The sequence below is a fragment of the Actinia tenebrosa genome, unplaced genomic scaffold (assembly GCF_029948245.1).
Source record: "Actinia tenebrosa isolate PJP-AT-01 unplaced genomic scaffold, QUT_ActTen_1.0 PGA_scaffold3__52_contigs__length_22856419, whole genome shotgun sequence".
NCBI lineage: Eukaryota > Metazoa > Cnidaria > Anthozoa > Actiniaria > Actiniidae > Actinia > Actinia tenebrosa.
This window is the reverse complement of record NW_028292580.1, coordinates 15,549,381-15,574,565: the sequence shown is the minus strand read 5'-3', so window position 1 is coordinate 15,574,565 and position 25,185 is coordinate 15,549,381. Positions and strand designations below refer to the sequence as shown.

General features: G+C 35.5%; 3 protein-coding genes across 3 annotated transcripts; 1 reads left to right on the top strand and 2 right to left on the bottom strand.

Annotated features, from left to right (window-relative positions):
- Positions 1-4,912: 4,912 nt before the first annotated feature.
- Positions 4,913-7,277, bottom strand: LOC116305637 (uncharacterized). Its single transcript, XM_031715591.2, has 4 exons — positions 7,137-7,277; positions 6,383-6,491; positions 5,453-5,602; positions 4,913-5,151 (listed from the first exon to the last, which is right to left on the bottom strand). Exons 1-4 carry the CDS (start codon positions 7,275-7,277, stop codon positions 4,913-4,915), a joined length of 639 nt encoding a protein of 212 aa, XP_031571451.2.
- Positions 7,278-16,290: 9,013 nt separating this feature from the next.
- LOC116305646 (uncharacterized) lies at positions 16,291-18,258 on the top strand. Its single transcript, XM_031715602.2, has 2 exons — positions 16,291-16,624; positions 17,005-18,258. Exons 1-2 carry the CDS (start codon positions 16,540-16,542, stop codon positions 17,934-17,936), a joined length of 1,017 nt encoding a protein of 338 aa, XP_031571462.1. The 5' UTR covers positions 16,291-16,539; the 3' UTR covers positions 17,937-18,258.
- Positions 18,259-23,757: 5,499 nt separating this feature from the next.
- LOC148908735 (uncharacterized) lies at positions 23,758-24,414 on the bottom strand. The gene has a single exon (XM_089034820.1). It carries the CDS (start codon positions 24,391-24,393, stop codon positions 23,920-23,922), a length of 474 nt encoding a protein of 157 aa, XP_088890946.1. The 5' UTR covers positions 24,394-24,414; the 3' UTR covers positions 23,758-23,919.
- Positions 24,415-25,185: the final 771 nt, after the last annotated feature.

Here is a 25,185-nt window from a genome sequence, read left to right as displayed (position 1 = left end):
TGATAGCTATCGTAGCTTGATAGGCAATTAAGATCATATAGCGTATCTTAATAGACAAAAAAAAAAAAAAAAAAATAGCGCGCGCAATTAATTTTCCCTTCGTAACACGCGCGCTCCTAGCAACTGATACATTTAACTATAGCACGCGCACATTGTTATGTTGCGTGTTTCTTGTAAAACTGTCACAACCGTTTGCCCTGATGAAGAGCAAGATGCTCGAAAGCTTGGCTTGATTTATAATTAAAAAGATGATGAATCAAAACTATCATGAATCTTAACTCGGCTTACAAACACTTATTGGATTTGATAAAGGTACTTTTAGGAATACAATTCATGTAATAAGAAAACTAGTTGTTAAAGACAACATTGTAACGTTGTCTTTTACAACTAATTTTCTTATTAAATAAAATTAATAAATATTTTTTTATCTATACACGGTTTATATTACATACACACAACTCTCAACTCGCGTCTTCTCTGACAACTCCTTCGTTTAGTAGTGTTTAATCCATACGCGGAAGAGTACGTGGAGGATATCCTAAATTAGTGGATTTTAAGAACCCGTGTAATCACGATATGGAAGTAAAACAGACAAAATTCTGTCTCTTATGAATGGGGATTAGAAAAATTGTAATCAGTTTGCTTTCAGTAGTTTTGATTTTTTGCTCACAATACATTTCGTAAAACCATCTTCTTTAACATGAGTATAGATTCATCAGTTGTCTTTTCATTTTGTGTGCTAAAAGGCAGATTTCATAATGATTTTCGAGTAAACTTATACTTACGCAAGACTTACATTTGTTTTCCGGATTTGACTTCAGTATCGATCGTTGTCAATATCCATAAAAGTAAATGCGATTCACAGTAGTAATAATTCAGTTTAGTAATAAAATAACTTACCCATCATGAGGATTAATATATACTGTCCCATTCAAAGATTCTGGTTGGACTCGGCTTCCCAAGCAACAACAAACAACAACAAAGAAATAGATTTCAAATAACGCCATTGCGTTTAATGCAGGTAGATTTAAGTCCTGCGTATTAGGCAGTTCCTCTTGACTACTATAGGATCGTGAAAGTATTGACACCAATTGAGGGTTCGGAATTAATGATGCTTTTTTTAGGACCACGTGCATATCATATGATTTAAAAAAATTTAATCCGCTGACCTATTTTGATGTTTATGACGGCACGGGTGTCGTACTATCTAATGCGTCGCCTCTCATCAATGCGACCCGGGTTCGAGTTCTGGTTAGTCTCCCTCGCATCCGAGGGAGACTAAGTTCTGGTGGACTTGGTATCGTATTTGAGTAAAGTTGTTTGTTGGTTCTCTCCTGTGCTTCAAGGGTTTTTCTCCGGGTTCTCCTGCTTTCTTTCCCTCCGCAAAAATCAACTTATAATTCTAATTTCAGGCTATCTTTGGAGATATTCTCGATAGCTTGTTAACTCTTATATCTACTTCCGTACTATAATGCGAATAAATTAGTTGACAGCGATAGATAGCGAAAGCTATTCCGGTTTCGAAATTTTAAAATTTTGACAAATTAGGTTTTTAAACTTTAAGTATTAAGTTTTAAGACATCCACTAATCGCTTCCCCATCTCTGAGCCCCTCTAAGTTTATTTTGTAAGACTATACAATTACATCGGTAAGTCGTGTTCCTACCAAGGGTATCTGACGGCAGGAACGGCCTATACCACACTCCCATTCAGGTACCCAGGGTATCCTATTATATCTTTACGCTTTTTTAAATGATAATTTAATACTAAAATCCATTCGAGGAGGATTGTGATTGATGGTGCTATATCTTTATTTCGTTACTCTGGCAATATCTGACGCAACTCAGAATTCTATGCCTATTTTCAACATTGCTGCTTAGGCCCGGGTCGCACTTAGTTTTAGTTTGGTTTTGTTTATTCGTCACTATTTACAACCTGAGGTACAATATGTGATCTAATGAATTAAGTGAGCTAAATATAGTTATATAGAGACAAAAAGGATAAAATAGTGAAAAAGTGAAAAAAAAAGTAGGTTAATATGATAAAAACGTGACAGGAGGAGGATACAAGATTGCGTCCCAATTGACAACCTTCCCCTATTGTAGTAAAACTGAAAAAAATACCAGGAAATACTTCTTAGAACAATTTTGCATTAAGCCCGAAAACAAAAATTTGATTTTCCAAAGATCCAGTCTTTACACCGGAAATGGCATTTTTTCTGATTTTATTTCTAGATGATATCATGTGTTTGTGGTCGCACTGACGTTTGCAAACTTGGCAATGTGACAGTCTATTCAGCGAGATGCCAAGTAATCAACTCTTTATTTCGTGCGATTTTTTATCAATAAACTCCCAACAATGCGCCCAGTCTAAGCACTCGCGATAACTGTAAGCCTTTTCTACCTTTTTTATTTTCAAATTCAACTTCAAAGGCAATTTTTTTTTTTTTTCAATTTTGTACGGGAGATGGTCAAACAATGCGTTTGCTTTGGTTTGGTGAAATGTTGTGCCGGCTTGTGTTAATATATAATAAACCTCAGGAATACGGCAAATTAATGAAGAAAGCAGAGAGAGTAGCCCGCAGTCTTACAAATTTTATATGCAATCGGGTGTCCGTGAAGTGACTTTATACACCTATTTAAAAAAGGCGTTGTCTGTCCGAGATCTGAAATGGGCGATCTGAGACAAAACAGAATGTGCTTTTAGGTTTTCTGGATAAATACGAAAAAAATCACACATTTCTAACTCAAAGGTCATGTCCATATTCCAATCTAAAGGAAACTATTAGTTGTTAATATATTCGCTGTTAATATGATATAATACAATTTGAAGTGTGTTTTTTCCTTTGTTTTCCCTTTGTCGCTTTTTGATGTTTGCTTTGGGCAAGGGAATATGAAGTACAATCTGACCAATCAGGAATCGCATGTAAAAATAGCTCACGCTTGCGCGCGAAGCCAAAAATAGATTTTTAAAAAACTTTCATGGGACACAGGGATGTGCTCTCTTACTTCATATTCTCTTGCTTTGGTCTTATGAAGTTCATTTTACCAAAACCAACCTATACTTGTCATTTATTAGGAAAGGTACGTTTTTTATTGGGGGAGGACTGCGGCTCCAGAGGAGAGGGTCATGAATAATAATTTAAACTTTTGTGGAGGGCCAAAGCTTTTTATTTAGACGAAAGCTGTTTCTCTTTTGACTTAATAGAAGGGTCAGGAGTTTTGTACTAGGTGAAATAGGGAGAGCTACAACAATTTTTAAAAAGTTTAAAGTTTACTGCGCATCCTCCAGACCCCCCCCCCCCCCCCCCCCCCCCGGCCCCCAAATAAAACGTACCTTCGTTACATCGATAATAAAAGCACCTAGGTAATGTCCTTGATACTACGTATTGATCTTAGAAATAAATATAAATGTCTTTTATGACATACTGTGGTCTTCCACAAGACGTGGAAGTATATATTCCTGCTAGGGTAACACTTGCGTTGCGTCGAAGAGTGACAGTTGCGCGACGCACACCACCTGACACGGAATTTTGCCACAAGTTGTCGCTTAAATGATCGCATCTTATTGTCGTGCCGGGAAACAAATGACCTGCAAAATAATTCAATCGTTGCTAATAGAGAACTAATAATCAGGGACCTGAGAGGGAGGGGGTTTATACTTTATATCAGTATAATCAGTATAGAATCGTTGTCGGGTTCAGAAACATAGAACATAGAAGCTGAGACCATAAGACGTAAAACGGTAAGAAAAGAAACAGTGGGCAGAACAAGCGTACAGAGCATAGATGATACAGATCTAAGTCCTGCAGTTGAAACCTATTTTCCTCACGTCTTTCTCAGGTTATAAATTTCAACAGACCCCGTTTGTTTTATCAAAACAATAAAATGTTTGTTATATATGACTTACTTTTCGGTCCACCCATATAGAGCTCGTTAGTAATGGTGTCTTTTGTTTTATCAAACTGGCATAACCCATGATTGGTTTGTCCAATAGCTCCGCCCTGGTTATTGAACCTGTAGACAGTGGTATTGTAATCTAATATTAGAATGATTTCACTTGGCCAGTGAAAATACTCGGCATCATGGAAGAACTTATCATCAGCATCATGTATCATCATCAGCATCACCATCGAAACCATCTTCTTCTTCATCAACAACAACAGTTACAACTTTGTCTGAAAATGGGAGGGGAGGTTTTGGCCTAAAGGTGTAGGGAGTATCGTTTCAACCCAAAACATGTAAGAAAGAGCGGAAGAGTCCCATCAACTTTGTCCGGGATTGCAGATTCCGGATTCAAGTTGATTCTTTTATTTATATCGGTTCATTTTGACGTATTTGCATATTTTCAGTACTCCTTTGTTAGTTACCGTTGCTATGCCCTACAAACAAAAGCTCTTTTACATTTCAAAAATATGCGATAAAAAAAAACGTCCTTTTTTCACGAGGGTAGCACTTAATAGCCAGTGGCTAACAAACCTGTGGTCCTCATTTCATGATCGAATTGGAATTTAGGAGTTGATTTTTGCGGAGGGAGGAAAACCGGAGAACCCGGAAAACCCTCGAAGCGCAGGAGAGAACCAACAAACAACTCTACTCATATACAACACCGAATCCCGGCGGGACTCGAACTCGGGTCGCATTGATGAGAGGCGAGCGCTCACACCGCTACGCCACCCGTGCTTCCCAAAATGAAAGATAATCCAAAGAATGAATTCATTTTAATACTCAATAACTCTATCTAGTCATCGTTTCTTTTACTGAAATATTCAGTATGAATATAAATGCTTTTTTCTGATTATCATTTATTTTATTTCTTCTGAAATTATCAGCGGGTCCTGATTTCGAGCCTTGAACTGCAGAAATATAAGAACAAAGCAAGAAAAGACGACGGACAAAATTACAAATTTAAACTTACTGTACATTTCCAAAGATGCGCCAACAGGACGATATTCCTTTAAACTCTTGAGTATATTTGATTTTTGTCCAGTAACCCTTGATGTAGATAATCGACCCAGACCCTGTGCCGCCTCCACACCCATAATTCGTAACACTGCCAGAAATTTGTAGACCACCGCTGACCTCAGTCTTGGTAATTGATACACCAGCAGTTGCCATGCTGTGATACCATGACATGGTAACTCTTTGCCATACTAGTCAAAAGGAAGTGAATAAAAAACATTAATAATCGTCGCGTCATCTAGTTCTTAACTAAAATTCCAGACACCTTCTATTGAACATTGAAAGTTTGAAGAGGCGCATGTTGCAAGTTTGCTATAAATTCCAGATTCTGAATGATCCTATATCAACGAAGAAACACAAGTTTTTGGTGTGCGCTGTGATCTATAATCGTAGTACTATACTACTGCGAACCTTATATACCGACCCACCGAACCTCCCAAACCGGTAGCAGAATTCTCATACATTGCTTTCATGATTACTATTTTCAGATACCTCCCAGCAGCGACATGTGACAGAAAACTTTGAATGTGTCATTGGTGTTGGGCGGCTTGATCCAGTAATTATCATCACCTACAGCATCACCAGCAGTATTGATGCTACGACATGATTGTCCTGGCATATAGTCCACCGATCCCACGCGTGCTGGAACAAGATAAAACACAGATCATGAAGACCGATAGCAACACTTGCTACTGCAAGCCCTTTGTCTTTTCAAACAATATTTTACTGCATTTTGGTGCTGGACAACCCAAATATATAGAAGGTAGGGGTACATTGATTTTCCTTTGTAGAGAACACAAATTGTTTTTATTCTAAACGTAATATCAACGTAATAACCGTTTTCCAAAGTCCTTAGTTTTGCACATTGCATAACATAAACTGAGTATCAGGCCCTTGGTGATCTGGGCAAGGGAGAGAAGAGCGACTAGGGAAGGGCCTGATACCGGCTCAAGTTACCTTTGACGCTGGAACAGGTTTCTCATGTACAACCATAAGAGCTTGGTGTACTTGTGGTGTTAGAAACCAGTATTCCAGTGATATTGCCACAACAGGTATCCCATGTATAGCCGTAAGAGCCACACTTGGTCTACCTGTAGTGTTAGTAACCTGTATTCTAGTGATATTGCCACAACAGGTATCCCATGTATAGCCGTAAGAGCTATACTTGGTCTACCTGCATTGTTAGTAATCCGCATCAGATATGCTCGGATATGTAATCCTCCAGTAACTGATGAGACCCTTGAAGTTCATCGTTGAGCTTAATAATATTCAGCCCTGGATTCCTCATTAAATTTACTTGTATTATTACTGGATCAGTAAATTGCTTAGTCTTTTATGCATTTTTGATCAACTTGTGTTCTGAGTTGATCATTATTAAGGTGCGGTAAATGATATGTGCAAGGCCAAAATCCTTGTACTTACGAATATTGCAATCATCACCAGTCCATCTCGGTGTACACGTGCACATCACACCATGATTACTCCTGCAGATGTCTATGGGAGTTCCTCCATTGTGACAAACGGGAATGGACTGTTAGATAAAGTAAATATACAGACGGACAAAGAATGATTAGCTCATGCTAAGATAATGCTTGATAACGGTGGCTTTGATCGACGAGAAAATGTTTGAAGGTAATGTTACGCGCGACGATTTTTCGCGATACGCCGTTGCGCAAAAAATTGATGCGTTTAACGCACGTAGATTTTCGGATACGGCAACACGTTGCGAGGTTTTGATTTTCCTTCAAAAACTCGCAACACGAAATGACAAATTTGCAGCAAGTTGATGCGTGTAACAGCTTCGTCGACAATTTTTCGCGCAACACCTACCCAGAATGCAGTTCAAGGACAGGTCTGATGTCAACAAACAAGATTACTGCGGTAACTGAAGAAGACGAAAATTTGAGAGATGTTGATGAATTATTAGTTGACCAGAGCCGCTTAGATGATGCAGCACGTCTGAAGTTAATATCGTTCATCAAAGCAAAGCCTGTTTGTGGTCTCCACATGACAAGCAAACAAAAGATGTAAAAAAACAAGCTTTAAAAGAGGTCGAGGAAGTGTTTCAATTTTGTTTTGATTTGTCACACTGCGCGGCTTGGTGGCTGGGATCGAAATTGCCATTTAAAAATCGCCGGCGAAAAATCGTCGCGTGTAACATCACCTTGATACAAACCTCTGAATCGTAGTAGTTGCTACCAGGACTGCTCTTCAGGTCCCCAGGCTTGGTTTGTTTGGTCTCGTTGTTGAGTTCGCAGACTTTTTGGGAAACGTCTATGTTGCACGACAAACAGCCCGGTTTTGAGGTACATGCCATTGCACATTCAATCGAAGATCTAACTGAATGAGTGGCTATCACGTGACCTACGAGGGCTTTGTCTAGGGAAAAAATGTAGTTAAGAAAGAATGTCACTCTACGCCAATTAAGCCAAGGCTCATTAAGAAGAGAAGAGAAGAGAAAAATACTATTCATATTGACGTTTTGATTGGCTTTTTTAACGAACTTTTTTAAGTTGGGTTGATTTACAATTTACACTAGACATTACAGTCTTGGATAGAAGTTTATGACTATGTACATTCCAGTGGAATTGATCTTTCTATAGCAACGACAAACGAGGCAGTAAAATGAAACGAAATTAAATTGTACGTTATTCCGATGAGATCAAACAAGCCTATATATCGCTTTGAAAGCGATGATGTTTCGGCCCGTTATCTCAATGTTGTGTGGCATTGCTGAAAAGAATTTAGGTCTTGATGGTTTTTGAAAGGTAGTATTTCCTCTTTATAACACATGCCGTTGTTAGGGGGAATGTCACATGTTTCTAAAGGGCAAAGACAACATTTCACCAACAATTAGTGCGTTCAGAAATTCTCACGGTACGCTTCCACGCTGCAAAGTCTTACGAAAATTTCGATGGAAACATTTGTTATAAAATTTTTTGAACGAAGCACATCGTTATTAAGTTTTTTGAAGATTTTAGTGGTTCTTGATTTGAAACATCGTAGTTTTTTGGGGAAAACAGGGCAACGTACATACACATAACGTTTCGCAGAACGAATGAGAGATCCGACAATAGATATAAACAATGATTGAGTATAGCACAGAGCAGAGTACAAAGTGCAAAATATTTTGGCACACGAGCATTACTGTACGCGCTATGTTTAATGTAGGATACTTTTTAAACCTTCATTGTGCTCTTTGACATTTAATAGTAAATGTTTTTAGCTCTTATACCCTAGCTTGCAAAGAAATAAGAATGTCTCAATTCGAGCGAAAAGATACAAGGCTTGTCTTTGACCAGTGCGCCGTCATCAATCTCCTCAAAATTTACATCTTTTGGTGCTTCAAAAATATTACCGAATCCAAGAAATTAATTAATTTGAATCAGAGTATTAATAAATGAAAACTGATGATTTCAGACATCTATCTTTAAAGTCGTAAAGTACGCACTGGTTTTTAGGACCTAGTTTAAATAATAACTGGTACCATTAACATGTCTTCAGATGCGCACGAAGCTACGACTTATCGGAAGCTTGCTTCAGAAAATATACACCTATTTCGAAAATCATTGTCTCACCAAGAGCCTCATGTGACAAGCCAAGGCTCCAGAGAACGTCGGTACTTTTAATTATAATTGATTTATTCATGGTTCATGCAAGTGGCTATAGCTCTCCACTAATTATCATTTCAAGCAGCCTTGCTTGGAGCAATTTATGAAGTTAATAAATGAAAATACACTATGAATAAACTAATTACAGCCAAAAGTATCGGCGTTCTCTGCGGTCTTGGCTTGTTGCTTGAGGCTTTTGGTGTGACAATGATTTCTGAAATAGGTGTATATGCATCAACTGTTAGTTACATATAGATAAACTCACCAGTTTTAATATTAATAGTCACAAGCTTTTGGATAACTCTTCAATAACTTACTTGTTATTTTGATACACGTGATCTGGAAACTGCAATGTGATTGGATTAGGTCCAAAACTCTGACAGCTAAATGACACGCACGGAAACTATTATGGGTCGGCAAACCGAATGTAGTGCGGATACCAACGTGATAAATTACGATGCGACATTGGATAAACGAAATATGAAATTATCAACAAATCCTTTATGTTCTATTTTGCGTAAATCATAAACATTTTTTGACTCTCGATTTTTCGCGTTGAAAGAAATCAATAAATAATATATAAGAAACATGTAAATATGTTACCCTAATGTCAGTCGCTTGAGACACAATTTTAGTTTCAGATCTCCAAACCGATAAGTTTTTGAAATAGAGCCTAACGAAAATTAACGCCGATTGCCGTGACACACCCAACACTCAAACTTTAATCTTTCTGCAACTATGTCTTGTAATATCTTTAAGATCCGACCAAATTAATTAATTTTTAATAAAAACTGTTTGACTGGCGTTCGGCCGACTTTGTGAATAGACAAAAATTAGTATAGGCACACTTGATGGCCTGGTGTTAAACAATCAACGAAGTATTGCCCGATAATTGGATTTGACCTAGTATTAAAGCATCATTTCGTCATTTCAAAACATTAAAAACATTTGGAAAAAAACATGGAAAGGAATGAGAGTACCTCGAAGCGACTAAGAGAACGGCAAATTACAACTTGTTTTCAAAAGCAGAAAGCAAATAATAATGACAGTCATTATTTAATGATGCTATTAACTGTGCTATACGTGTTGAACCGAAAAAAAAAATGATTTGTCGCAGTATAACAGAAGTATGGACTGAGTTGGTGTAAAAATGACAATGAACGGTGTGATGAATTCATTTTCCGGTTTCGCTCCTTTCACATAAATCGACGCCTATTAACTGATTCAATTTGATCTGGCGCTGCATGTTCGGCGTAAACTCTTCTCTTCTCTTCTCTTCTCTTCTCTTCTCTTCTCTTCTCTTCTCTTCTCTTCTCTTCTCTTCTCTTCTCTTCTCTTCTCTTCTCTTCTCTTCTCTTCTCTTCTCTTCTCTTCTTTTCTATTTTCTTCACTCCTTTTCATTTTTCTACCCTTCTTTTAACTACTCCTCTTTCCTTGAAATAATCAATTATCATTCCCAAAATTTTTACATAAAAATAGAAACAAAAACATACGTAATAAAATAGTATAAAATCTTACCATTTTCCACGTTTGTGAACAAGCCTTCATTCAGACATTCTGTCCTTAAGATATCCGCAACAGCATACGAAGCAACATTCATTCCCAATAGAAACAGTATTGGCAAGCAACGAATTCGTGACATAATCGCATCTGTTTACTCAACACTGTTTGTAATAGTTTTATTTGTTAAAAGCCATTGCATCCCGTAGTGGTCATCTAAAACAATTGCACAAATTCTTGCCGTTAGGACCCTTGAAATCATTACGAGTCTAAATATTATTGAGGAATTTGATAAACTAAAATAACAAAATAGTAGCATTGTAGAACCGCTGTTTTTCAAATGTACGAATATGATTTAATGGACTAATATGTTTAGTTTTAACTAAACATAATCAATTTCTCTATAGGATCCCAGTCATATTTATCTCCACCACCCAGTCATTTTTATCTAGTGTAAACAAACTCGCACCTACCTCAGTTCACCTGAACAAGAAACGAAGAAACCTGAATTCTGATATAAACCCAAGTTGTTTGAAGACCCCCGCAACACCTGCCTTCACTGTACTGGAGCTTTCGAGAGCAGTGGTGTGTTGATTTACATTGCTAATGTGCAAGGTCATTGACTCTCACTTAACACATCATGGCTTTAAGAGGCTGTCTCTGTAAGAACCTCATAATCATTTTGAGTGAAAAAAACATATTTCTTTCAAACTTTGTGTGTAAGTGTGCCCTTCCAAGGTTATTTCCAAAACACATTTTGTTTTGTGTCTCGGCGCTTTTTTGCAAAGTTTCAGGGGGGGGTCCCCTTGGAGGCCAAATTAGTGATTTTGACTACTTCTCATTCATGAAATTTGGGCGATGTTTAAAAATTCGTAAATCCATAACAAATCATCACAACACTAAATCCTTCCATATTATAGTAGATATATATCTTATGCAAAGATGAGTAGCTTTAAAGTTAAATATAAAATTATTTATATCTAGATATTTCAATTTTACCGACCATCGATAATCGTCCTTGGCCAGTTGGCTAAAATATGGCTTAGGAAAAAAAATCAAAACTCAAAAGTTAGACTTCGTAGGACTATAATATTTGAGTATTGCAGAGATAAAAGGTAGTTCTTACAGAAATTAAAATAATATTTTGCGGCCAGCAGGTTTTGAGAAGTGAACAGGTCGACAAACTTTCAGTATTTTTGAGATTTAACGTATTACGTCAAAAAGGTGCAAATAGTTTTGAATGCGGTTTATCTTTAAATGTATATAAATTCACTGTTTAAACTGATCTAATATATTTTATAAACATTTTAACCACACAAATAGTAAAAAACGGTTTTAGAAAACAGTATTGGAATCAAAAGACTGATTTCACAACATGCCTTAACTGTAAGGCAAAATGCTGTATACTGTCATAAAATACAACGATAAGATCACTCAAAATAAATAACTGTAAATTATTTGCACGATGCACAAACATCAATCGATGAACAAATCACAAGATTATTTGTTCATATTTTGCCTACAACCAAAAAGAAATCCAAAAAATGTAGATAAACATGCCTCTGAAAACGATTCATCATCTGCAGTTCGATACAACTGTCATGTTGATACATTTAGGCCCAGAAGTACCCGGAAGTCTAATGCTTGATTCGTTGATTTATATTGATTTAATATAATTTAGTTAAGTAAAATCATGTATATATTTTTATGGGATTTTCAGATTTTATATGTAAATTATCATATTGTTATTTATCATTATCGCATATACATTTGCATGTCTCGTATGTTTTTATGAGACAAATAAAGACCAATTAGTATAAGTAATAACACGGTTTCGAGTTCAATTTGGGATTAACTTGCGTATTTCGAAGAGTTAAAATTGCACGAGATCGTAGGTCGGGTGCAATTTCAGCTCTTTGAAAAACACACGAGTGTAAATTATTCTAAATTGAACGAGAAATCGTGTTATTACTTATTAATGACATACGTGAAAAAATTACAAAAGAAAGTTTATTGCAAATTTTTAATATCCAATCAAAAGCAAGAATTCCGTTTGTAATTTGCACTGTATTACACTTTTTTGCACTGTATTACACTTTTTTGCACTGTATTACACTTTTAAGCACTGACTACACTTTTTTGCAGTGTATTACACTTTTTTGCAGTGTATTACACTTTTTGCAGTGTATTACACTTTTTGCACTGTATTACACTTTTTTGCACTGTATTACACTTTTTTGCACTGTATTACACTTTTTTGCACTGTATTACACTTTTTTGCACTGTATTACACTTTTTTGCACTGTTACACTTTTTTGCGCTGTCATTACACTTTTTCGCACTGTATTACGTTTTATAAAATAACTAAGATATAACCGCGCTCTGATTGGTCAATTACCGTTTTATATACCTCAATATAGATCGTGAGGAAATGACGTCAGCAACGCAAGCAATGTTTTATTATTTCTTTTCAGTTAATGCGTTAGTTATATCTTAGTGATTTTAATGAAGAGATAGAAAACTCATCTTGCTTGTGCTATGTTGAGTTATACAAGCACTTGGGAAATTGCGTAAGCCCTCGAGAATTGCCGAGAAGCATACGGCTCGTGCTTTTCCTAGCACTTCTCTCGGACTCACGCAATTTCGCGCGTGCTTGTATAACTCAACATAGCACGCGCGCTCGTTTTCTATCTCTTCATTAAAATCACCGCTCTAAGCCAATCAGAATTGAGTAATTTTTTCATTTATGTTATTAGTATTATTATAACTACTAACAACCTAACAAAAAAGCCCAGCCTTGGCATAGAATTTACGGCTTTCCAGCAAGCCACAGGCAACCCATAAAAGCAGAGTGGTCAAAACAAAGGGTCAGCTTTTGAACTACTTAATTACGTCTCATTTGACATTTTGCATGAAGTTAAAGGAGTAACCCTTCAAAGTGCGACATTCCATTGGCTTTTTTGAAATTGGGTAAAGAAATAAGGCCAGGTAAAAAGAAAGAAACTTAAAACTCCGGTAATTTCTCTCTAAAACTGCTTTTATGAAGTTTAGCATTGAACTGACAATTAAAAAATTAACTCAATTTAGAATATTTAGTCATTATCAAAGGCTTTCATCCGAGTAGTAAAGATAACACAATTCTTTCGATATCTTGGATGTCTGCTTGTCAATGGCGACCTTGATTAATTTTCGTATAGCTTAGACTTATTTTGGTAAGAATTTTCTTGTATTGCTATAAACAAAAAGTTTTGTAGAGTGATTACTTTGGATTTTAGTTTTTTGATGATGTCACGTGCAAACCAAGAATAGTATTTTTTGGCAGTTGTGGTTATGATGCTTATCGAGATTATATAGATTCATTCGTGACTGGAAGAAAGTTCTATTGCATCGTAGGACCTTGGAAACATCAAAATATTCTGCATAAGGGGATTCTGTAGGAAAAATTGCTTTCTTTCTGCTCGTCTATAGGTGATAACGATGCTAAACCAGAAGACCCTTTAATTAATATTCTCATCGCACTCTAGCTTAGTACTCTGCTATGTTTCGTTGCGTCTATAAGCAGTGTGATAATACTATACTGAACAAGAAGACCATGTTTTTAATATACTTCAGAAATGAATTCATTGCATTCTTAGTACTCTGCTATGTTTCGTTTCGTTTACAAATAAGCAATATGATACTACTATACTGAACAAGGAAGTGAACTCAGAAATGAACTCTAAAACACAAATAGAACAACTACTAACGACGGCTGACAGTAACGAGAACTTCAAACCTTGCCGCTATTTTCTCCTTTTCATCTTCTTTCGTTTTTCTCCTTTTCGTCTTCCTTTTTAATTCGTTTTCCCGTCTCTATCACTTAACTTTCACATCTTATTATTATTATTCACAAATCTTTGTATTCAGCTTGTGCTCGGATTTCTTTGAATCAGTAGTTTGCTTCTTTAATTTTCAAAGCGTTTCGTGCCCTTTAAATAGATTTTCTTTCTAGTTTTAGAGGTATGTTACTACGGTTATCTACCACGAAGCAGTTATATAAAACGTCATTTTACGAGGCATTTTACGAGGGATTTTCTAAAACATCTTGCTTTTACTTACTTATAACTTTCTTTCCTAATCGAAATCAAAAACTCGGCATCCCATACAATAGTATCTTGAAAATGATACGAAAATCCACACCGAATTCAAGTCTTTCTATTCTTAACTTTGGCATTGTTTCGGAATAGCAGACCTTTATCAAGAACGGGTGTAAAATTAAAGAAGCGGCTTTGACGTCTCAGAAAAGGCGCTTTTGTTTAGGATTTGCTGACGTACATCTCTGATTAAAGTCATCTAAATCTTTCTTGCTAATAATGTGCACAATAAGAAAGAATATTCGCTCAGCACATTATTTATTTCTAAAAGATTTCAAGACGAAGAGATTTCTCATGAGACAGCTATTTCTTACAAATCATCTTGAGATAAATTTTTCTTTTAAATAGAAAAAATGTTGATGGGCGAATGTGATATCCAGCTAAGTTGAGTGTAAGAAGCTCAACGGGAAATAATTTTTTTTCTTCTGAATTCTCACGGAAATCTAGCATTGATAACCTAGTACTCCATAACTACTTAAGGTCTCCTAAGGTGTTGGTTTTATTCGTTAAAATCACTAAGAACAACCATGGTATCATAATATATCAGGAAAGGTACGTTTTTTATTGTGGAAGGGCTGGGGCTTTTTAGGGAAGGATCATCAGTAAAAACTGTTAACTTTTGTAGAAGGTCAAACCTTTTTATTTAGACCAAAGTTTTCGTTGTTGACTTAATAAAAGGTTCATGAATTTCTTACTGAATATAATGGGGAGGGCTACAATTATTTTAATAACATTTACTGCACATTCCACAGCGCTCCCCCCAATAAAACAAAAACGTACCTTCCCTTACTTTGAGCGAATACGAAAAAAACGGAAAGTTTACATTTCTAAAGATGTAACGCCCATTTACCATTCATCTTTACGTTTTAGTTCTTATTTGTTTATTCGTGCATCAGGTTTTTGAACAAAATGGGTCACCATTAAAGATATTTCGCTGCAGGTCCAGCTACTTTAAGTATTAGCACATGCGATACCTGTTGGATTGACACTAAGCTGCACAAGTAACAACACATAAACTATTAATAAGTTCAAGATCTTGTTTGCTTAAAGTACCGGACTTTGTGGTCCACCCTATGTCATACTAAACCGAGACGTTATTCGCCTGACAGTTTTTTAGGGACATTTTACACTATCTTCTCATTTGACAATGTATTTAATTAATGAAATAAAGATCTTGAGAGAAAGGGAGAGAGTTTATTTTGAAATAGAGAACGCTGTGAACTAACATTGACTAGGCGTAGTTTTCGTGTTTGGTTTACAATCGCCCTAGCTTTCTTTCTGTGGTTGGTTGTGGGCGTTTGAGACTGATTAATAGTAATTGGCATTTGATTATGTTTTGAGGGTTTAACCAGTCGGTACAAATTGACTGAAATTACTATGATGACCACAGGAGTTTCATCCGACGTTAGCAATCATCCACTAATATTAAAATTTAAACCGTTAATTGAGGCATTGTAAAAAAAAGATAGTTTATTTTGCCCTGGCTGAAAATGCCAGTATTAATTTTGAAAACAGCCTCGTACCTCTCCAGACAACAATACCTTAACAAACCTAGACTTTTTCTAATGTATATATTAGGTGCTTATAGGTTACTCAGTGACAATTTGAAGCACTCCGGCCAAGATGATTAAGATTAACACTGTAAATTAAAACAGAAGCAAGTGACAGCTGGTCGTAGCCAAGCTTCTTAACAACCACAGATGTGTCTGTAAAAATTACTAATGACAAAAGAAAGTATTATCACAGAGAAAAGTCATACAAAAAAGTCCTTTAACTGTGTTAACTTTTTCAACGAAAGCTGTCAAGTGCCAGGCCAACTACAAATGCGGCGTAGTCCATATTTTTTTTATCGAAAAGTCAAAAAGCACATATAAGTGTAGTGAGCCCCAATTACCGACTATTATTTTCTTACAGGTGTAATAGACAATAGTTATTGTTAACCACTCATGCGTTCGATTGCTAAACAATACTATCGACACTTGTTATTTGTGCGGGTTGAATGGCTATTGGCCCCGAAACCCCACCGCACTTGAGCCAACTACAATACCAAGACGCGTGTATTTAGTACAAACAACACAGTTGAGTTGTGATGCACGTGTGAGTTAAGTGAGCTCTATTCTGCAGCCTGAGAGACATTTCACTAAGGCAAAGCACAGTCAAGTACGATAGGGTAAGAGGTGCAGCGACATATTACCCTTGTCCTAACCCAGTGCATTAAATAGACAGAACTGAGTGAACAGAAACCACTACAAAGTTCACTAGTGACGCGCAGTTTACAAATTCCTACGATTACACTTTTAACTACACTTCTCTGTACCAACACTATCAGAGCACAATGCCAAAGTCTTTTCTTTTAAAACGACGTTCCAATAACGGCTCAGATATCCAAGAAACAAACACGACAGAGTTAGTTAAAAAAGGTAAGCGCTCAAAATACTTGTATTGACTAATTTAGTAATCTTTGCTTGCGGATGCAGGCTTTCATCTAGAAAGATAATCGGCTCTAATACATTAACAAAAAACTTGACTTAACCGCGGAAAATAGACGTCTACAACAACAAGAAAACTACCTGCTTTCATTCGCGTGTTCATAACACAAAGAGGAAAAAAGGCCATAAATGCCTATCTTCAAAATATAGAAGTAATTTGCTCAAATTGTGATAATAAATATTTATTTTCTGTGTCGAATCTCAGTCTTTAAGGAAATCAACGCCCCATAAATCATACCTATAGTTTTGGTCATTGGTTATCTTTTTTGAAATTTAATAGCAACCGCTAATGGCTTTTCTTTCTTTTACAGCCAAAAGCACATCAGAAATCAGGCAGCAGTTTATTTTCCCGACTTCACTGCAGTATCATGAACAAGGGTCGCTCTTACAGTTTCGCCCCTATTCAAGTGCTTTTGAGGCTTATCGCCGTGATTTGAACCGCGATTTTCTTTTCCATTCAGCGCTACAAGAGATGCGCTGTTCTTACCCCGTACCCATCTTTCATAACCGACCTTTATTACTTCAAAATTCGTTACAAGATCCCATAGAAGGAAATTATCGAAACTATGAGCTTATTCCAAAGCAAGAGAATGCAGTCTATCCGATTTTCCAAGACCAAGATCCGAATGAAAAATTGGAAGGGAAGATTGCCAAGAAAAGAGAAGACTTTTTCACAGCGTTAAACCTCGATGATGTTGACTTCAAAGAAGAACCCTTGGCGTGCAAACAATGCGGGAAGACCTTCAAGACGAAGTACACCCTGGCAATTCATATGAGAATGCCTTCACATACTGGAACAAGGCCTTTCGTTTGTGGTATTTGTGGCAAAGGATTTCGCTTGTCGAGCACCCTTTGCCGGCACAAAATCATCCATACTTCCGAACGCCCTCACAAATGCCACCTTTGTGACAAAGCGTTTAATCGATCATCCACCTTAAAAACTCATATTCGTACACACAGTGAGTCTAAAGAGTACGTCTGCGAGACATGTGGCAAGGGGTTCCACCAAAAAGGCAATTTAAAAAATCACATCTTAATTCATACTGGCGAGAAGCCGTATAAGTGTCGACTCTGTGAGAAAGCCTTCAACAAACTCTCAAACCTAAAGTTCCACATGCATGTCCATACCGATAATTCACCTTACCGCTGCAGGTTCTGCAAAGTGAGTTTTACCCGTCGCTGCGACCTGAAATTTCACATTGCAAACGTTCACAATGAAACTGAAGAAGAAATAAACAAGTAAAACCCGAAGAAAGTCTCATAAAAGCTGATGACATTTCTCTTAGAAAACCGCTTTCTGTACATAGAAAATTATATACATCACAGTACTCCTAAATGTGTTAAACTTTCAACGGAACTGCGGTCAGAATAATAATCATAGAAGTAGTGTTATTTGTTGATTTTTGATAGTAGGAAAATAAACTGGTACTTGAACGTACAGTGAAGTAGTGTACAGATATTAAGGTAAAGATACTGTAAAGGTTTACTATAAATTTATTCAGTGTTATTTATTGATTTTTGATAGTAGGAAAATAAGGTGGTACTTGAATGTACAGTGAAGTAGTGTACAGATATTAAGGTAAAGATACTGTAAAGATTTACTATAAATTTATTCAGTGTTATTTGTTGATTTTTGATAGTAGGAAAATAAGGTGGTACTTGAATGTACAGTGAAGTAGTGTACAAATGTTAAGATAAAGATACTGTAAAGATTTACTAAATTTATTATAAGATAAGAGCCTGTAAGACGGAATTAAAACTCCTAGAGTGTTAATGATATCGGCGCGCATTCTGTTTTAAGAAGAGATGCAAAGTTATTTCTTTACAACTGTAGATAGATGACGAGAATCCTAACTAATAAATATTCAGTTAAAAATTACTAACTAAAATATATCATATCAGGTAAAAAAGTTTCATTTTGATTTATTGTTGAAGCGAAATAAAAGTTAGAAAGCCAGAAACAAAAAAAAGTTTAAGTCAAAAAATTGTACAATATGATATTTTAGTTTGTTTTTACCAAGTTTATTTATTTGCATTGCAATTTTTTGCTGTTTTTCGTCCTGGTAGTATAGTTTATTTAAGATTTCTTAATGGACCGGACATTTGAAGAGTGTGCTAAACGGTTATAATGAATTGTAGCTGGGCCACCTAACTGTCAAAACGAACACTTGTTAATAAAAAGCTTTCATACTCTAGACAATGGTATTCTCTCTTTATTCAAGAGAATTGTGTGTTTTTGTATAGAAGGTAAATACCTAACGTTTTGTTAAGAACCGAAGATGTGTTGGTTGCGCGGGGCGTTAATAGAACACTAACGGCTATTAGGGACCGTAACGTACTGAAACTAGAAAAATACTGAGCAGAAAAGAGCAAAACTGAATAACCTTTAGGAACAAACACCAGTAAAATGTGTTTCCAGTGATAGAAGTTATTCAAATTAATAATTTAACGTTAAGAATTACAAGAGTGACAGATTTTCGGGTTGTAGATCCCATTGAGTAATTAGTACTTATGGAAGGCGATTATAATTCAGTCGCGTGCTAGGAGATTAAACTGTCGAATTATCGGTCCAAATCTGACAACCACAGAATGATGTCCATCCTTATGTGAAGTTGAGCACCTGCTTTTGTGTACGTTGAAAATATCAGACAGCATGTGGTAAACGCGTCCAATAATGGAGGGAAAATGCATCTCGCGTTGAAATATTTTCGCACCCCAGGAATTGTAATCGCTGTACCTTTTCAGTTGTTTTAGACACAAATTTCAGCCAATCAGAATCCAGTTTATTTTTCAAAAAATATTAAACTGCCTGAATTGAGAACAAAGAGAGTTATTTTTATAAGCTCAGTTTTTAAATTTTCTACTTTTTTCCTAAACAAAACTTTCTAAACTTTTGTTAGAATTCAATTTTTTATATTTTTAGTTTCATTCAGAATCCAAAAGCGCCCGAGGTCATCTCTAAGTGTAAGCTTTATTCATCAGTTCGTTATGTTTCAGAGTTGCAATTGTTAGTAACCACTTTCTAAGGCTAGTGTTAATTGGTGAATGGAGATACAACTGTCAATGACTCTGAATTGGCATTTTATTTTTAATTATTAATGTGTTCAACTGAAAGTTTTGCTAACGGAATTGTGAAGTTTGCTCATCAGTTAATTGCTGTTCCATGTTATCTTACCAGTACATAATTCAAGCAGGTCTTGCCATCAACTTCCTATAAATCTCACTAACTTCCTGACCAATTTCTCTTGCTTTGCCGGAAGTAATTTGTTAGAATTCAGATACACTAAACAAATAAGTGAAATAGAATATTATGAATGCTCTTTCTTTTAGGTTAGTTATATACAAATGGCAGTTATAGAGACCCGACTGCCCACTCATCGTCAGTATTGTTTTATCCTCGTGATGCTCTTGTAAACTACGTAGGCGTACTAAGGTTCTTTTGGTCTTCAGCCAATTTTAGTTATACTTTGAGCTAGTAATGACTGAACAGATGGAAATGCAAAATTTTACATTGTACGATTAGTTTTTCAATATAAAAGTGCGTTAGTTAATCAGCTCAATGATCATAGCATTTATTCATTTTGGAAAGTAAAATAGGTATAATATTCTTCCCGATTTCCGTATTTAGTTGTTAATCTGTTTTTGATTGACCATATATCCGGTCGGCTGTTTTTCCATAAGTTTTACCACTTGCGTTTTCTTCTCAGTAAAATATTTGTCCGGCCTCTTGTCTCAGTTGTGAATATATTTTTAGCCCTTCTGTATTCCGATCCGACTCAGTTTTTCAGCTGTCTTCTCCTTTTACTTCTTTTTTCCATCCTACTTTTCCCGTTTTATTTCTAAGGGAATCAAGGGTGGTGTAGCTGTAATACAGTCGAGTCCTATACCCCATTCACACCTAAACGTGTTTAGTTAAACTATGTTTTCTTTAGGAAAAAAATTGAGAAACTAGAAACCTACAATATAATGAAACTTTCTAAAATATTGTCAGAGCATGAGACAAAGGATAGTTTGCATGCATTATTTCACCAAAGATTGTGCAGTGTTCGTAGATAGTTTTCCAAACCTGTTTAGTTAAACCACTTTAAAACATGTTTAAGCCTTGGTGTGAATGGGGTACTAGACTCGGCATCACATGTGAGTAGAGTTTGTTAGGTCTTCCTCTTGATGCGAAAGTTTTTCTTAGGTTTTCCTCTCTCCACAAAACATAACCAGCTATATTCCAATTCGATCTGTGAATTAGCCTTGCCTAACTTTGTACCGCACAGAGGCTGTCACAGGATATCGAATAAAAAGGTTCTCTTTAGTTTTGCGAGTACTCACTATTACTGTTTATCATTGTTGTATATCATGGAGTCATAAATGGAATTCAAGGTGGCTGCCATCAAAATCGCTTTGATTTCTAAATTTTCAATTCTTCATATTATCCCAAAAAGTAGGAGAAATATATAAAAAATTATTTGTATTGTATTATTTATTTAGTAATTTCGTCCTCAAATCCAAATAGAATGAAGTATGCCTTTTTTGTGGATCTCATTTTAGCTTGGAAATCTTGAAACTTCAAGCAAAGTCTAAAAAATAACTATACCCTCTCAGTTTAATAGAATTTTAAGATAAAAAAGGGTTATAGAAAATAGACCCATAAAAAAAAAAGGGTTTTCAGTTGATTAACTTGCTTGAAAAAGTATAATACTCTGAAAAGCTTTACAAGCCAAAACATTGACTTTAATTTTGAAAAAATGATTTCAATAACCTTTATTTGCATAATTAAATGCTTTTAAACTTTGGACACATAACGAGTATAGATAGTATCTGTACGAACTCGAAAGCCGTTGTCGCTTGTTTTGGCTTGGCAATTCACTTTATCGAAACAAATATGATAGGTTATTGAATACGTGGCAATTTGACTTTAAAAACATCGTTCATCGAATAAGCTGGTCATTCTTGTGTCGGAACTCTATTTTAAAGATTGAATCAAATTGCTTCCGAATTGATTTGACTTTGGGTATTTTAACTTTCTCTAAGGAAATACTATCCACTGAGTTGACTCAGACTATCCATTGAGCATTATTCACTGTTTTGATGCTTGATCGATTATCCCTTTTCTTTTCTTCCTCTTCCTTTTGTTCCTCTTTTTCCTCTTGTTCCACTTCTTCTTCCTCTTCTTTTCCTTCTTATCTTTCACCATGCTAGCGCTTTAAATATCTAACAAAGTTTTCAATTTTGTGGCTGTAGTAATTTGTTATTACTAATTTTGAAATGATACCCAATTAAATACCAATTATTATTTTTACTCTATAGGCAATTATTACTTATTGAATATTTATAACCAAACTGTATGGAAACTTGCGCTTTACGATGTTTTTAATTATCGAAACTCTTATTAGGTCTCAGTACTGAAATTTTTTTTAAAAAAACCTTTACGTTTACTTATTACTTCTGCTTACTGATTGTGACAGGACTGAAGCATGTTTAGGTTTTTTGAATCGTTTCAGTTTTCGCTAATTTGGTGCCCATATTCAGTATTAGATTTACCATAAAAATTTTAGATAATTTCCTAAATGTTTTGGTTTTTCCCTTTACAAAGCTTGGTGAGAAGATAGTCAACTCATATTAGGTTTTCCATTACAATTTGTACTATAAGTATCTCGTTGATTAAAGATATATTATCAAGCTATTCTTGACATTTCGTGACCAACACACTGACGTACTTGAATACGTGTGCAAAAACTTATTAAAAAGTGATAAGTACAAGGTCTGCCCACTGGACAAGTTTTTTAAAAAGATAAAATTATATAACGCAAAGCAACTTTAGAGTGACAGTCTTCTGTGAGACAAACCAATCAGATTGCGAGTTTCATAATAGCGGATTACTATTTGAGGATACTAACGGTAGTAGGTGCCTGGAGAACCAATCAGATTGCGAGTTTCACGATAGTCAGTCGATTACTATTTGAGGATACTAACGGTAGTAGGTGCCTGGAGAGCCAATCAAATTGAGAGTTTCACGATAAGTCAGTTGATCACTATGGGAGGATACTAACGGTAGTAGGTGCCTGGAGAACCAATCAGATTGCGTGTTTCACGATAGTCAGTCGATTACTATTTGAGGATAATAACTGTAGTAGGTGCTTGGAGAACCAATCAGATTGAGAGTTTCACGATGTCAGTTGATCACTATGGGAGGATACTAACGGTAGTAGGTGCCTGGAGCCAATCAGATTGAGAGTTTCACGATAGTCAGTTGATCACTATGGGAGGATACTAACGGTAGTAGGTGCCTGGAGAACCAATCAGATCGCGAGTTTCACGATAGTCAGTCGATTACTATGGAAGGATACTAACGGTAGTAGGTGCCTGGAGAACCAATCAGACTGCGAGTTTAACGATAGTCAATCGATTACTATGGGAGGATACTAACGGTAGTAGGTGCCTGGAGAACCAATCAGATTGCGAGGTTCACTATAGTCAGTCGATTACTATGGAGAACCAATCAGATTAATTTTTTAATTCATGCTGGAGAACCAATTAGAATGAATATATATTTTAATTAGTTTCGTCATTATCATCATCATTCATCATCCTAATCATCATCATCATTATTATACTATCATTATCATTTTTACTCTTTTTTTTTGTTTTTTGTTACGATACTTTTGCAGTTGAAGGGAAACAAATATTTTTCAAGTAAAATTAAAAACTGAGTGAAATTAATCTTTATTTGGAATAAACTTATACCGAATATGAAGTCCACTCATTTGGGGTGGTTCTTTTTAGTCATGAAAATATATAGAATATTTGATACAGGTAAACATGTTGTAGTTGATTTACAATTAGAAATATCACTTCACTGTCCTATTTTTAACTACATTTTTAACTTTTACAGAGAAGCCTTTAACTAGCATATCATTATTATTTTGCCTAGCTATATTCTTTTTGTAAACAGATCAATTGAGTATTTTATGCCAATTTGCGCTTTTTAAGTATGATCTTCATCCCCATAATTACTATTATTATTATTACTATTATTATTATTACTATTATTATTATTACTATTATTATTATTATCAGCAGTAAACACGTTTGAATGCTAATTAGGTAAGCTAGATAGGGCGTAATTTCGTAACCTACCAGCATGACAGGATTAATAATATATACAATCACTTAAAACCAATTATTAATGTTCTTAAGATGCAGTTTAAATACTTGGAATGTTTGAAATGTCCTTAAGATGTGATTAATTTGAATGTTCTTGCAATGTTCACTGTGCAGCTTAATACCGCTTTCTGCATTCTGAGTAATACATCTTTGTATCTTGCTCCAAAGATATTCTTCATCTCAGGCTCCATCTCTTTAGACCATCCTCCAAGAGCGTCCAAAATGAGGTTCACTTGCAAGATCGTGTATCCTGGGTGTTGTTTTGTGAGCTCAAGTCTAAGTGCTCCATACTTCTTCGTCTTCTCTTTGTCTTTCTTTTCTCGGTTGTTAACCCACGGACAGCTCATTTCCACCATGAGTACTTTCTTGTTATTGTGGTCGATGAAACGCGCGTCCACACGGTTAGATCGTACATACATGTGGTCAGCATATACAGGTACATCCCAGTATGCTTCAGCGTCAGTTGATTTGTAGAGTGGTTTGGGTTTGACATCAGAAAACCATGGGGGTGTACTATCAGCCAGTTTGAGATCTCTTAGCATCTCAAAGAAAAACACTTTCAAAGCAGCATTGTGTCTATCCAGGTACTTGGACTGTGCAAGAGACGGACAATTATTATTATTATTATTATTATTATTATTATTATATTCTTGACTTTTCAATAGAGTTCATACAATCTGACCGGGTTTAAACCATAAACCTTAGGTATTCTAACTTCCCTAAAAAGACTAAACAAATAATAATAATAATAATAATTATTATTATTATTATTATTATTATTATCATCATTATTATTCGTCTGAATTTCGTCATATTATTCTAAATTATAGATCTGGTTACTGAAATTATTATTTTGAAGAATAGGATTTGATACATATTGTTCAATAAAGTTATTATTATTATTGAAAATTATTATTATTATTAAAAATAATAATTTTCAATAATAATAATAACTTTATTGAACAATATGTATTGTTATTATTATTATTATTATTATTATTATTATTATCATTATTTTCTCGAGCCTTCGAGGCCTATCATACTTTGCAATTTCTCCTGAGGAACAGCTAGATAATTTTGATTAAAAGAGCTTATCTGATCTACTTGTTGAAGGTACGGACGGTTTGTTTGCGATACCTATACAACACCACGTGTGCTAAATTTCGCGCTCTGACCTTGTTGTGATACTGACTCGCGCAGTTAGCACGCAATTCTTTGTCAATTCTGAAGGTGGTGGTCACGGATGTTGCTTTTAGGCGGAGTCCATTCAAACCACAAAAACCACTTGGCATATTGGCTGAAAACTGAACTTTCAGAAGTGCGTTTTTTATTTG